The sequence below is a fragment of the Ictidomys tridecemlineatus genome, chromosome 15, assembly GCF_052094955.1.
Source record: "Ictidomys tridecemlineatus isolate mIctTri1 chromosome 15, mIctTri1.hap1, whole genome shotgun sequence".
In the NCBI taxonomy this organism is placed as follows: Eukaryota; Metazoa; Chordata; class Mammalia; order Rodentia; family Sciuridae; genus Ictidomys; species Ictidomys tridecemlineatus.
In genome coordinates this window covers 28,761,959-28,773,283 of record NC_135491.1, presented here as the reverse complement: position 1 = coordinate 28,773,283, position 11,325 = coordinate 28,761,959, and the positions used below count along the sequence as shown (strand labels likewise).

The 11,325-nt window shown below is 49.0% G+C and overlaps 1 protein-coding gene across 1 annotated transcript; it reads left to right on the top strand.

Annotated features, from left to right (window-relative positions):
* The first annotated feature begins 7,190 nt into the window (after nucleotides 1-7,190).
* Nucleotides 7,191-10,711, top strand: Cbln1 (cerebellin 1 precursor). The gene is made up of 3 exons (XM_005318158.4): nucleotides 7,191-7,490; nucleotides 7,655-7,774; nucleotides 9,044-10,711. The coding sequence occupies exons 1-3, from the start codon at nucleotides 7,227-7,229 to the stop codon at nucleotides 9,239-9,241; spliced, it is 582 nt and encodes a 193-aa protein (XP_005318215.3). The 5' UTR covers nucleotides 7,191-7,226; the 3' UTR covers nucleotides 9,242-10,711.
* The last annotated feature ends 614 nt before the right edge of the window (nucleotides 10,712-11,325 follow it).

Genomic DNA, 11,325 nt, shown 5'->3' with positions numbered 1-11,325 from the left:
ATAGTAATAAAATCCTTGTTTGTTTAGAACATGCATAGATAAAAGTTTATAAGCTTAAAAATTGAATAGCAGGAATTGTCATGCTTTCCCAATAATAAAACACATTTTGGTTCACTTTTCATATTTTAAATACAATAGCTTTATGAATTCACAAAATAATATGATACTTTTCAAGATACTAATATATTCTTGTGCTGCAAGACTATAGGATGAAATCTATTTGGAAATTTAGCATTTGCTACTTTAAAAAATACTACTTTAATATCTCCACCTTAATACTCTCAAGACTACATATATAAGCTTACATTTATCAGTAATAAATTCTTAAAATTTAGGAAGAATACATTTGTTTGAAATACATAACTTTGGTATTGTCATGCAGCTAATTTAAACTTGTAATCAATCAGGGTTTAATGTACCACATTTTTTTTCCTACGATATCACTAATGACCAAACAACTAATGGTTCCACAAAAAGGATAAAATATATCAAATTTATATTATTTCTAAAGGTGAAGCAAGATTTTATACTGATACAGTATATCCATGAGCTCTCAGGAGGCAATAAAATTAAATTCCCTTCAAATGGAGAGACTTTAATGAAAAGGTGTTGGCAGGACAAAGGGGCCCAACATGAGATGCCGAGAACCCACTGGCAAACCTCCCACCCTCGGACAGAAGTCAGAAAGGGAGGAAAGAGTGTTATGGGAGTGAGAGATGAGCTGGCAGAGCAGGGCCACCGAGCAGAGTTGTGATTCTGAGGGGGAAGCTACAGCCAGGGACTTGTCAGCATCATTTCTTCACACTGCCTGGCTGAAACAGGAAGGGAGCAGGAAGAAACATCCTGGTTCTCTGTTCCCATCTGTCTGTGACCTCTGGCTGGTATCTTCCACAGGCAGACCCAGTGGAAGACCATTGGTAGGGGTCAGCTTCAGGGGCCAGCACAGGGAAGGAGACAGAATGGCTCAGTGGTGGGAAGCACATTCCTCAGTGAGCTCAAATTTTTATGCATAATCTGTCACTGAGGCCTGATGTGTGTCAGGGGAGACGGAACATGCTTTTCTGATCTAATTTCTAGTAGAAAATATCATTTGGGTATATTCCCCCAGAACAGAATAGTTAAAAAAAAATGCAAGCCCTCACCCCCATTTTCTGCATTTTCCTCCCTTCAAATTCTATTTAAATTTTTGTATTCCTTTTCCTCCTTGTAACATAGAAATCCATGATTCAATAAATCCTCCAGTTGGGGAATTTTTTCTAAGATCCCATCCTAAGAGCTTTCTGAATCATGGGGAAACTTTATACAATCATCAATGAATATAAGATGCGGGAAATTTCCCTGAGATTTCTATTAAAACTGGTGATAACTTTTCCCAAATGTTAATCTAGCCACCTACAGATAACACAGTTGCTTTGATAAATGCCAAATGCATTTGAAGTACATCCCTGAAATATTTGTATGAATGCTCTCAATCTGTTAACTTTATATGTATAAGTTTTGTCTGTCTTTTGGTTATAGGATAAAGGTAGACAAACACAAAGAATAACCAAAGCTACTACTTTCAAGAAGACTTCTTAGTAAAACTGGGAGGAAGAGTCATAAATGTGGTTTCTTCAGCTTTGCATCGCTGACTGTGGCCCACATGAACCCTGGTCTTGCACACTGTGGGCCCTCCGTGGATGTTTGCTGAACTGGCTAAACCCTGGTTTGTCCCATAATCAACCATCCCAAACAGTGCACAGATAATTACTTATTGGAAACATTCCAACTAGTGTTTGATGTTACCTATGTGTTTTTTCCTCTCAAGAGCAGCTCTGTAGGATTATATTATGTTTTTTTCCCTTGACCTTAACGTCATCTACTTGAATAACAGCTTCATACAAAATTCCTGCCAGCACATACCACAGCAGATTCTAGGCATCATTTTGAAAATAGTGTCAGCATCTTTTAATTGAGAAGACATACAGTCTCTCCTTCTGAACACAGGCTAAAAAAAAAAATGCATACTTGGTACTAACATAAGAGCTAAAGATATTTTAAATGTATTCTTTGATTTTTTAAGATCAAAAAAAAATATTTCAAAGATTCAAAACCTGGCCTTTGTTAAAAATTAATACTGCCTTTCCTGCATTTAATAAAGGTGTCCAATTACAAAGTTAATTTCAAAACACAACTTTTAAAATTTAAACAGCAAAAACGTTGCATTTAATATAAACATAAATTGGCAAGAAATGCAAACCCATTAAGATGGAGGTATTGGTGAAAGTTAAAATATTATTTCACAATTCATACAGCTTAGAATCATTCCTATATTTTATACTGTATCTCTAGGCATTAACTTGAAATGACCTTGACCCTTGATACCTAAATTTAAACAGTCTTTAGAACAAAGTAGACTTTCTCATCTGCTTTAAGAGCAAATGAAACAAGTCCTAGGAAGGATACTGTCTGGGCCTTTGAACCAAGACTAAAAGAGATGAAATCCTGTTTGATATATATAAACATTAGAGAATTCATTTTGGTTTAATAAAAAGAGGAGTTTGTTTCATATCCTGTGAGAAAGTATCCCCCATTTCCTGAAAATGCTCTCATCCCAACAGAGGGTTCCCCCCTTCCAGGGTGGCGTAGGGAGCAAGTGGGTTGCCATGAATATAAAATATCAATCAAGACTGCTACTACACTCACTTCTCAAAATGCACTGTGGTGGAGAATTCATAGCATAGTGAAGAAATAAACCTTTGACTTCACCAAAATGTAAAGCCCCATTTAATGCCAAAGGTGAAGAATATAACAGCAATGGTAGAAATTATTTGTTATTTTGCAGTTCTCTACATCTTCATAACACATTACTTTAAAAACTTCAGAGAAGTGGCCTTTATATACTTTACCAATATTCCAGCACCTGAAACACCTTAGAAAGTTAAACCCTATGGTCACACATTTCAGAAACAATGAGATTCAATACTTTTCCTTTTTAGACTCTAAGATTTTCATTAGCTGAGGAATAATGAGGAATTTTACGTAGCTCTCCATAAGCAAATGAAATGTTCACCTTTCTAGGAACCTAAAAATAAAAGACAAAACTGATTCCTACAGAATATTGCTTTTAAAATCTTTTAGAATTGAATGTTACAATTGTTTATTTATACTGACGGAGGTCTGCCATTTAAGGGACATTGACTTCAAAGTCAAACCTCAAATAATATCATGGTTGACAGTATCTAATTTCATGTCTACCTGAGTCTTGAAGACTGAAAAGAACCATGACAAACACATCTATCCTTTCAGCTACTCCTTCATTGTTCATCACTATTTTTATGTGTAGAATGCATCGCTGCTGACCTTTGAGAAGATCTAGGGTAGATGTCTGAGGTTTCTGCCTGCCCAGCATCCCTTTTCTAATTTCCCTCTATTCTAGACCATGGGGAGCAAACACCAAATCCTTTCTCGGGAGAGCAGCTGGATCCAATCTTAGTCAACCAACCGTCCATTCACATTCAGGGAGAGGATGTGTCTCCTACAACCCTTGTAAGAACAGTAATGGGACTTTAGCTGCAAATAGTGACCAAAAAAAGTACCCTCTTTTTCTTGCTAGGTCTAATTTGGGAGTACCTTCTCAGGGGATATCATATGGAAACAATCTGTCTAACAGTGAAGCCAAAGCTGGAAAAGAGATCCTGGTAATCTTGACTGACAGGCCCAACCATGCCTTAAATGGCAAGACCTATCCTAGAGTTTTTGTATAAAGTAAACAAAATCCTTAAGCTAGTTTTGAATTGGTGTTGTCACTTGAAGCTAAAAGAATCCTGACTCCCAAAACAGGAGAAGCCTAAAAATAAACAAGACTAATTTTGAGGTTTCTAATGGGCTTTTCCCTCATACACGACTTCCTTTAATCCTTACAATTCAGTAAGACATCTATTAACATTTTAAATTAATATACATTATATTTTGAACACATACTATATGGAAAGGGGCGGGGAAAGCTAGGAGAGTGATGTATTTGAAACCTCACATGGGAGAAAAGTGGAGGTTCCTTATATCAAGGCTTAATAGATATTCATCAAGAGGGACACTGGAGCTGGGGTTGTGACTCTGTGGTAGAGCACTCGCCTAGCATGTGCAAGGTCCTGGGTTCCATCCTCAGCACCACATATAAATAGAGGTATTGTGTGCAATTACAACTAAAAAATAAATAAATTTTTTTAAAAAAGAATAGACACTAATCCCTGAATGACACCTTAGGAGGCTCGTGTAAGTAGCCAGTCTAGAGGTGGTATACCCCAAATGGGCAGCCTTATGAGAATGGCTCAAACAATAGAACACAGAGTCAGGCTAGATGTGAGGGTCCTTAGACTTTTCACATCTAGGTCAGTGCAGCCATTGTCACTGAGGTAGGGAAATAAGAGAGGCTGAGTTTGGGAGTCAGGGAGAGAGACAAAAGGAAGGATCTAATCATGTCTGCAGGATATGTAAACACAGAGATCTGGCAGGCCCTTAAAATGACAGGTCTGGACCAAAGAGAGGCTGCGATGGAAATACAAGATGGAGGATCACTGGCAGCTACATGGCATTTCAGGGCCTAGCAAAATCAGCTAGAGCTTCAATGAAGAGAAAACCAAGAGGCTGGTGACCACCTGCTTGTAGGTAATACCAGTCCTACCTGGGCGCTCCATGAAAATAGGCACTACCTCCCGACTCCTCAAATCTCTGGCTCTTAGACACAACCCCACAAGGAGGCACTCAGTAAACATCTGTGGAATGGTCGACAATGTCACTAGCTCCAGGGCACTGAGAGAATGAGACTGGTCCTACCTAGATGTTTTTCCAGGTACCTGCCACGGTTAGCGCTGCCAGTGTCGGCGGCTGCACTGGATGCAGTCTCAGTACTCAGCTCTCACCTCTTAAATTAGTTCCTGCTCTCACATTAGGCGTAATCACAGCTGGCAATGCTTTCTGGGGATGTCTCAAAAAGACAGAAGCTGGAAAAATATACTCGTTTTAATTTAAAGGTAAACGACTGCCTCTTTGTCCACCCCTTCCCTTTCTCCTGGCTCACCCAGTGACCCGGCCAGCCTCTGCCAGAGGTGGGGGTTGGAGATGGGGTTTCTCCTGGTAGGTCTTTAAACTATCAAATAAGTCTCAAAGAAACAAAGGAGATGGAGAAGAGGACAGGTGTGGCTGCTGGGGATTCTGAGGGCTTGTCACCAAGTGTAGAGACTATTCTAGGAGTAGGCAGACCCTGACAACCATAAGCCCCGGATGCGGAGGGTAGTTGCCATCAGCAGGGGCCCGGTGTCTCTCCAGATCCCAAGGTTGGCGCCAGCCCACCACTGGTCCACGTCTACGGCTTAGCTGAACACCGTCGCTTCAAGGCGACCCAGAAGAAGACCAGGGCTCCAAGAGCCCCTTAGTCAGCATCCCCGACTCGCCCTGGCTTGGGATCTGAAGCAGGCACCTTTGCTTTGGAATTGACAGATCTGCTGGCTCTCCAGCCTCCCTCGGTTTAAAAGCGCGCGTCCATCCTTTAGGTATCTGCCATCCCACACCCAAGCTGGGGCGCTCCCTTTCTCTTCCGATCTCCTTCACAGCTCCTCTCTCTCCGACAGTTAACAAACCCATTTTTTTACTTTCATGTTTAGGTATTTGGTTTTAAGTCTAAGAGAGGGGGGAGAGAATTCCTTTGAGGTCAAAATGACCCTTGAAAAATAGTCCAGAAATGATTTTGGTGTCAACGCTCAAGGCAATGAAGTGCAAAGTACACGTGGATAAAGCATGCAGAAAAGGTGCACAAAAATACGGATGCAAATATAAATTTTAAATGCAAAAGAGAAAAACTACTAAGTAAGCAGCCTGTGCGCGATGCCCCGTAGTTGCTACTCCCTTGCACACTGGATTGTAAGGGGCACCAAGCCTGGCCTCAAAGGCAGGCCTCATTCGCTTCTGCCCACCAACGCACCCTCAGCTCCCACCCCAGTGCTAGTTACTTCAAACGGGTTCAATAATTTATCCTGAATAAGCGACGAATGAATAAGTGAACGAACGGACGCTCGCTCCACCTGCCCTCCGGAGCCCGCAGAGCCAGCGCTTTGATGGGTGGGCGAGAGCGGGAGGCCAAGCTGCACCCCAGTGGCCAGGAGCTGGGGAAGGAACTACCAAGATCCTGAAACCCCAGCGCCCAGCCTGAACACCCAGGATAGTCTCTGGAGTCCGGAGAGAGCCTGCACCCCACTGCGCCACGTGCGCCTCCCCGTGAGACCACGGCGCAGACCCCGCCCCTGCCGCGCACGCACGCGCTCTGCAGCCAGGCCTCCAGGCCGGCCCCTAAACAGACTGGCCCCGCGCTCCGGCTGCCCCGCGCATCTGTGCCCACTGGGGGGCGCTCCCCTTCCACCCCGCGCACCCACAAGCGGGAGCCTCTTGGTCCTCCGCGATTCTGCTAGCGACCCTGGCGCGCGCCGCCTCCTACCTGAGGGCTGGCGAAGGAGGCGCGCGGGAAGGACCGAGGGGGCTGAACGGAACCGTGGTGTGAGGCGGGAGGCGAGAGGGCCAGCGGCCGCGGCAGACGGTCCAGACGAGGGCGCGCGCACGCGCGCGCTCCCCGCCCTCGCTCCCTCAGTCGACTCCCGGCAAGAGCCCAACCCTGCTGCCGCGCGCCGCCCGCCTTGCCGCGCCTAATAACATCGGCGCCCAGGGTCAGGTGGCCGCGCGCGGACAGGCCTGCCATTGGCCCGGCGGGGAGCGCGGCGCGTCAGGATTGGATAGTGGGCGGAGCCTCATCCAGGGAGGAGGCGGGGCTGCCGAAGGAGGCGGGCCAGGAGGGGCGGGGGCGGGGCCAGGCCGCGGTCCGCGCCTTTGTGCCCGGCGCGCGCTCACCGCCGGCTCCGGCTGCAGCGCCTGCTGCATCAATAATTCAGAGCGGCGGCGGCGGCAGCAGCGGCGGATGCGGGCAGGAGGCGGCGGCAACAGCGGGGACCAAGCAGCAGCGGCTATGCATCCAAGTGCGGCTGGGCAGCCGCGGCACCCCTGAGGCCCGGGTGGGGCTCCCGGAACATCGCGCGGAGGGACGCTTGTCCCATAGTGCGGGAAACAGCAGTTGCGTCCGGGGCGGCGTCGGCGAAGCTGCGCACGGAGCTGAGGAGGGGGCTTCGGAGCAGGGCTGGGGAGGGGGGGCGGCTGGCGCAGGCAGCCCCCGGGGTGGGGGCGGGGTGGGCGCGGGCGGCGCGATGCTGGGCGTCGTGGAGCTGCTGCTGCTGGGGGCTGCGTGGCTGGCAGGCCCGGCCCGAGGGCAGAATGAGACGGAGCCCATCGTGCTCGAGGGCAAGTGCCTGGTGGTGTGCGACTCCAACCCCACGTCGGATCCCACGGGCACAGCTCTGGGCATCTCGGTGCGCTCCGGAAGCGCCAAGGTGGCTTTCTCTGCTATCAGGAGCACCAACCACGAACCGTCCGAGATGAGTAATCGCACCATGATCATCTACTTCGACCAGGTGAGTGCTTCTTGCTCCCGCGGCACGCAGATTGGATTGGTGGCGGGGTGGGGGGAGCGATGGAAGACGGATGTCCGATCCTGTTCAAGGGCTCTGCGGAGGCGCGGGGATGACAGTCTGGGACTGAATCCTGTCCACTCCCCTCGGTTCCCGTTTCGTTATAGGTACTAGTGAACATCGGGAACAACTTTGATTCAGAACGCAGCACTTTCATCGCCCCGCGCAAAGGGATCTACAGTTTTAACTTCCACGTGGTAAAAGTCTACAACAGACAGACCATCCAGGTCAGCTGCCGCCTTGGGGCCAGGCCCCGGCCCCCGTAGGGGACTGCTAGCCTCAGGGGTGCGCAGGCTCTATAGAGGTGGGAGACGGAAGTGACAGCTGCATGTACCCCAGGCTGCTCCGAGGGACAGATAGTGGGGCCTCACAGTTCTGTGACTTGGACTGTCCCTTGCTTTCCCTGTCGCTGGCTCTTGGGACCCGGTCCCATCCCCAGAGGCTTCCGCCTTCTGGGCCCCTCCGAACGGGGACTTTCTGCCATGGTTGTTGCTAGCACCGCAGACAGCTCCCGTTTCCGTGAGCTTCCCGAGTCTCCCGCCTTCTCCCCACCGACTGTACTCCCTACCTCTCGCCACAGCCCCGAAGCCTGCGGGGCAGCTTGTAAGCTTGCCTTCAACACCACGGACAGGCTCTCTCCCCCCTAACCTGACGCCCGGTGCGGGCATCCCTTTGCGGACCAACGTGGGTTTTTGAACTAGCAACTCCGAACCCTGTCGGATGAAGGGTGGAGAGAGAAGGGAGGGGGCGTAGTGCCACTCCCTCCTGGCTCCAGCCACGTTCCATTCAGCACTTGCAGGCTCTCCAGGTCTCCAAAGAAATCCATATTTTCTTTGAGCGCAGACCGAGGTGTAAAGCGCTGCTGGGGCGAGGACGCCTGGCTCTGGACTGGCGCTGCCGCAGCAAGGGCAAAACCAGGCAGGGGCGGGCGCGGCCAGAGCTGGGGCGGGCACTGAACCGGTGGTTCAGAGATAAAGCGCAGAGTGCAGATTGGCCTGTGATGTCTACCTAGCCAGAAGCCCTGTCCCGCTTCTCCATTACCTCTCCACAGTGTCCCGGCAACTGGGACCGGGAGGGACCAGAATTTTAGTTTGTTTGTTTTTGTTTTCTGGGCGCCAGAAGCAGAGTTGCCCGAGGTTCTCTTTGAGGCTGGAGAAAGCAAAAAAAAAAAGTCAAAGGTCTCAGGGAGCTCTAAAGTCACCCGCGCGTTCCTTCAGCTGATTAAGGCTCAATGGGATTTACTTGGGGCGCTCATTTGAAAAACTGGAATGAGGGTGAATCCCATTTAGCAGTCAGACCCTTCCTCTCCCACAGGTTTATGGTCTTTCCTTCCCCATTGGACCCTCAGCAGTAAGCTGCAAAGCCCCCTTACCCTCCCCAAACCCTCCCAGCCAGTCCTTGGCGGCTATTATCCAAGCGCGGAGGAGGATGCTTCTCCACCGCAGCTTGGGGACCCGCCTAGGTTGCGTCTCTGAAGCTGGCTTTTCTCTTTCTAGGTGAGCCTCATGTTAAACGGGTGGCCAGTGATTTCAGCCTTCGCTGGCGACCAGGACGTGACGCGGGAGGCCGCCAGCAACGGAGTCCTGATTCAAATGGAGAAAGGCGACCGAGCATACCTCAAGCTGGAGCGGGGGAACTTGATGGGGGGCTGGAAGTACTCGACCTTCTCCGGATTCCTCGTGTTCCCCCTCTGAATGGCCCAAAGCCTGGATGGAGGCCGGGAGAGGGGGGAAGGCAGGAGAAAAGGTCTGAAATTAAGAGGGCGAGAAAGTAGCACCACTTGAAACTTCCTACACGTTCACTGGCTGTATCTGGGCAAAAATGTGCGCATCTGCGGTTGGACAACTTGGTCCATTTCCTTATTAGGAGAAGTAAATTCCGCTTAGCTCTGCGCACTCACATTTCCAAAAATAAACTCGCCTCCCCATTCCAGGTTCAGTAATCAAGCAAGTGACTGCCTTGTCATTGTTTCTGACCCCCCAAGTTCGGTTCCCAACAATTTATTTAAAAGAAACTTTGTACTTAACTAATAATGTAAAAATCTCTCTCTCCCTCTCCCTCCTCTAAATCCTTCCACTTATTGAACCCTAACACGTTTCCTCTTTCTTTTTAGTTTGGAGAGGGGGTAAAAATTTTTGTTCTCTGTTTTTGCTTTGGAATGGGGGAGGTAGTTTTAACTTGACAAGTATTGCTCTTCTTAAAACACCGCTCAAGAGTTAATTAGCCGAAGATACTCTGTATCCTCGGCTGCTTGCTAGCCGAGAAAGGACTCACCTTAGTGGTGACTGGTTTAAAATATACATAAATATATATCATTTGTACACGAAGAACTCTTCCCAGTGGAAACTGGCTGTATTTCTGTATTTCTATGTCCTATTCGGAGTGATCGTGAAATCTGAGGCTGCTCCATGTTCTGATGCTTGTCCATGCCCGCGTGCTCTGTGGCTCCACAAGGAGGTTCTTCCGGACGCTTCCTCGTCCTCTGTAACATACGTGTGAATAGCCAAGATTTAATTTTGCTTTGATCCAATAAAGTCGAAGTGGGACTTTTATTTTTCTGAAACAGCTTTCCAAACTCCGCGTCTTCCCCAGTTGTGAGGTCGCGGGGGCCTGGGGTGTCCGAAGGGCGAGCAAGATTCAGAGACAGGAGTCTTGAAAGAATGCCACCAGAGAAAGGCCAGGCGCAACGGCTTCTTGGAAAAGCCAGTCCCGCGCTTCTTGTACAAGGCCTAGGGCCAGCCCTGCCTTCGCCCGTGCTCGCTGCTTTGGCGCAAACGTTAAGAAATCTGCCCGAGATCGTGGTAGGCCAGGCTTCAGCCATCGGCCTGGGAGTGAAGTTTGGGTCTTTCGAATTCCAAACGCATCAGGAATCATCCCAATTCGAAGACCGGAACCCAGCCTGTCCGCTTCCCCACGCCTTCTGTCCCTGGATGTCCCCAACCCTCGTCCGCTCCGCAGTTCCCGAAGCAGTGTATACCACCATTGGAAGCGGTTTTATACCACCACCTCTGAATTCCGAGTCCACCCGCTGGATTACCCGGGTGCGCAGGACCGGTGTGATTGCGCTCATTTGCAAGACTTTTGTTCAAGAGGTTCGTCCAGGAGTTTTGATTGTATCGGAACACAATGTGAAAGCAAAATTGAAATAAACGACTTCATTTTAAGTCTGGAAGGCTGGCCCAGTAGCTTCGGCGGCCGGGATCACCGGCAATGGGAAGCCCGGGGTGGGGGTGGGGGGCGACAAAGGTGGGGCGGGGCGGCAAGGTCAAAGGGCCAGGATTCACAGCCGGGTGGTCCTCTCTAGTTAAGGTTCCTACTTAGAGGCTTTTTCCCGGTGGGAGGTTCAGGGTTGAATTTAATTGACTCAGGGGAGAAGGATGGGAATTTTTTTTTTTCCTGCAGCTTTTCTGAGTTAAAGATTCACCAAGCACCGGCCTTCATTTGAAACCCGGGCCCTGTTTCTCCTCCGCGCGCAATCCAGGGACCGCGGGTTATCTGTAGCGGGCGCCTTCCTTCCGCGCAACCCTGGAGGCCCTAAGTCCTGCGGGGATAGGTAAGGGGTAGATGGCAGCGGACAGAGTGCTTTTCTCCTTCTGCCCAACAGTCCCCCTCCTCCCCAGCTAGTGCCTATCCGAGGTGAGGAGGAGGATGAATAAGGGATCTTAAAGGAATTTAAAAGAAAAACTACTCCTTTTAAAAAGAGACACACTCTGTGGTCTTCCTTTTGGGAAGCAGTCAGGGACAAAAGGAGTCTTTGACCGCAGAACTACCTCGAACA

Bases quoted from the DNA above. Each gene is read 5' to 3' on its own strand.
- Cbln1 (XM_005318158.4), top strand. From the start codon at position 7,227: ATGCTGGGCGTCGTGGAGCTGCTGCTGCTGGGGGCTGCGTGGCTGGCA. The intron at 7,491-7,654 runs GTGAGTGCTTCT...GTTTCGTTATAG, and splicing joins TGATCATCTACTTCGACCAG to GTACTAGTGAACATCGGGAA. The intron at 7,775-9,043 runs GTCAGCTGCCGC...TTCTCTTTCTAG, and splicing joins ACAACAGACAGACCATCCAG to GTGAGCCTCATGTTAAACGG.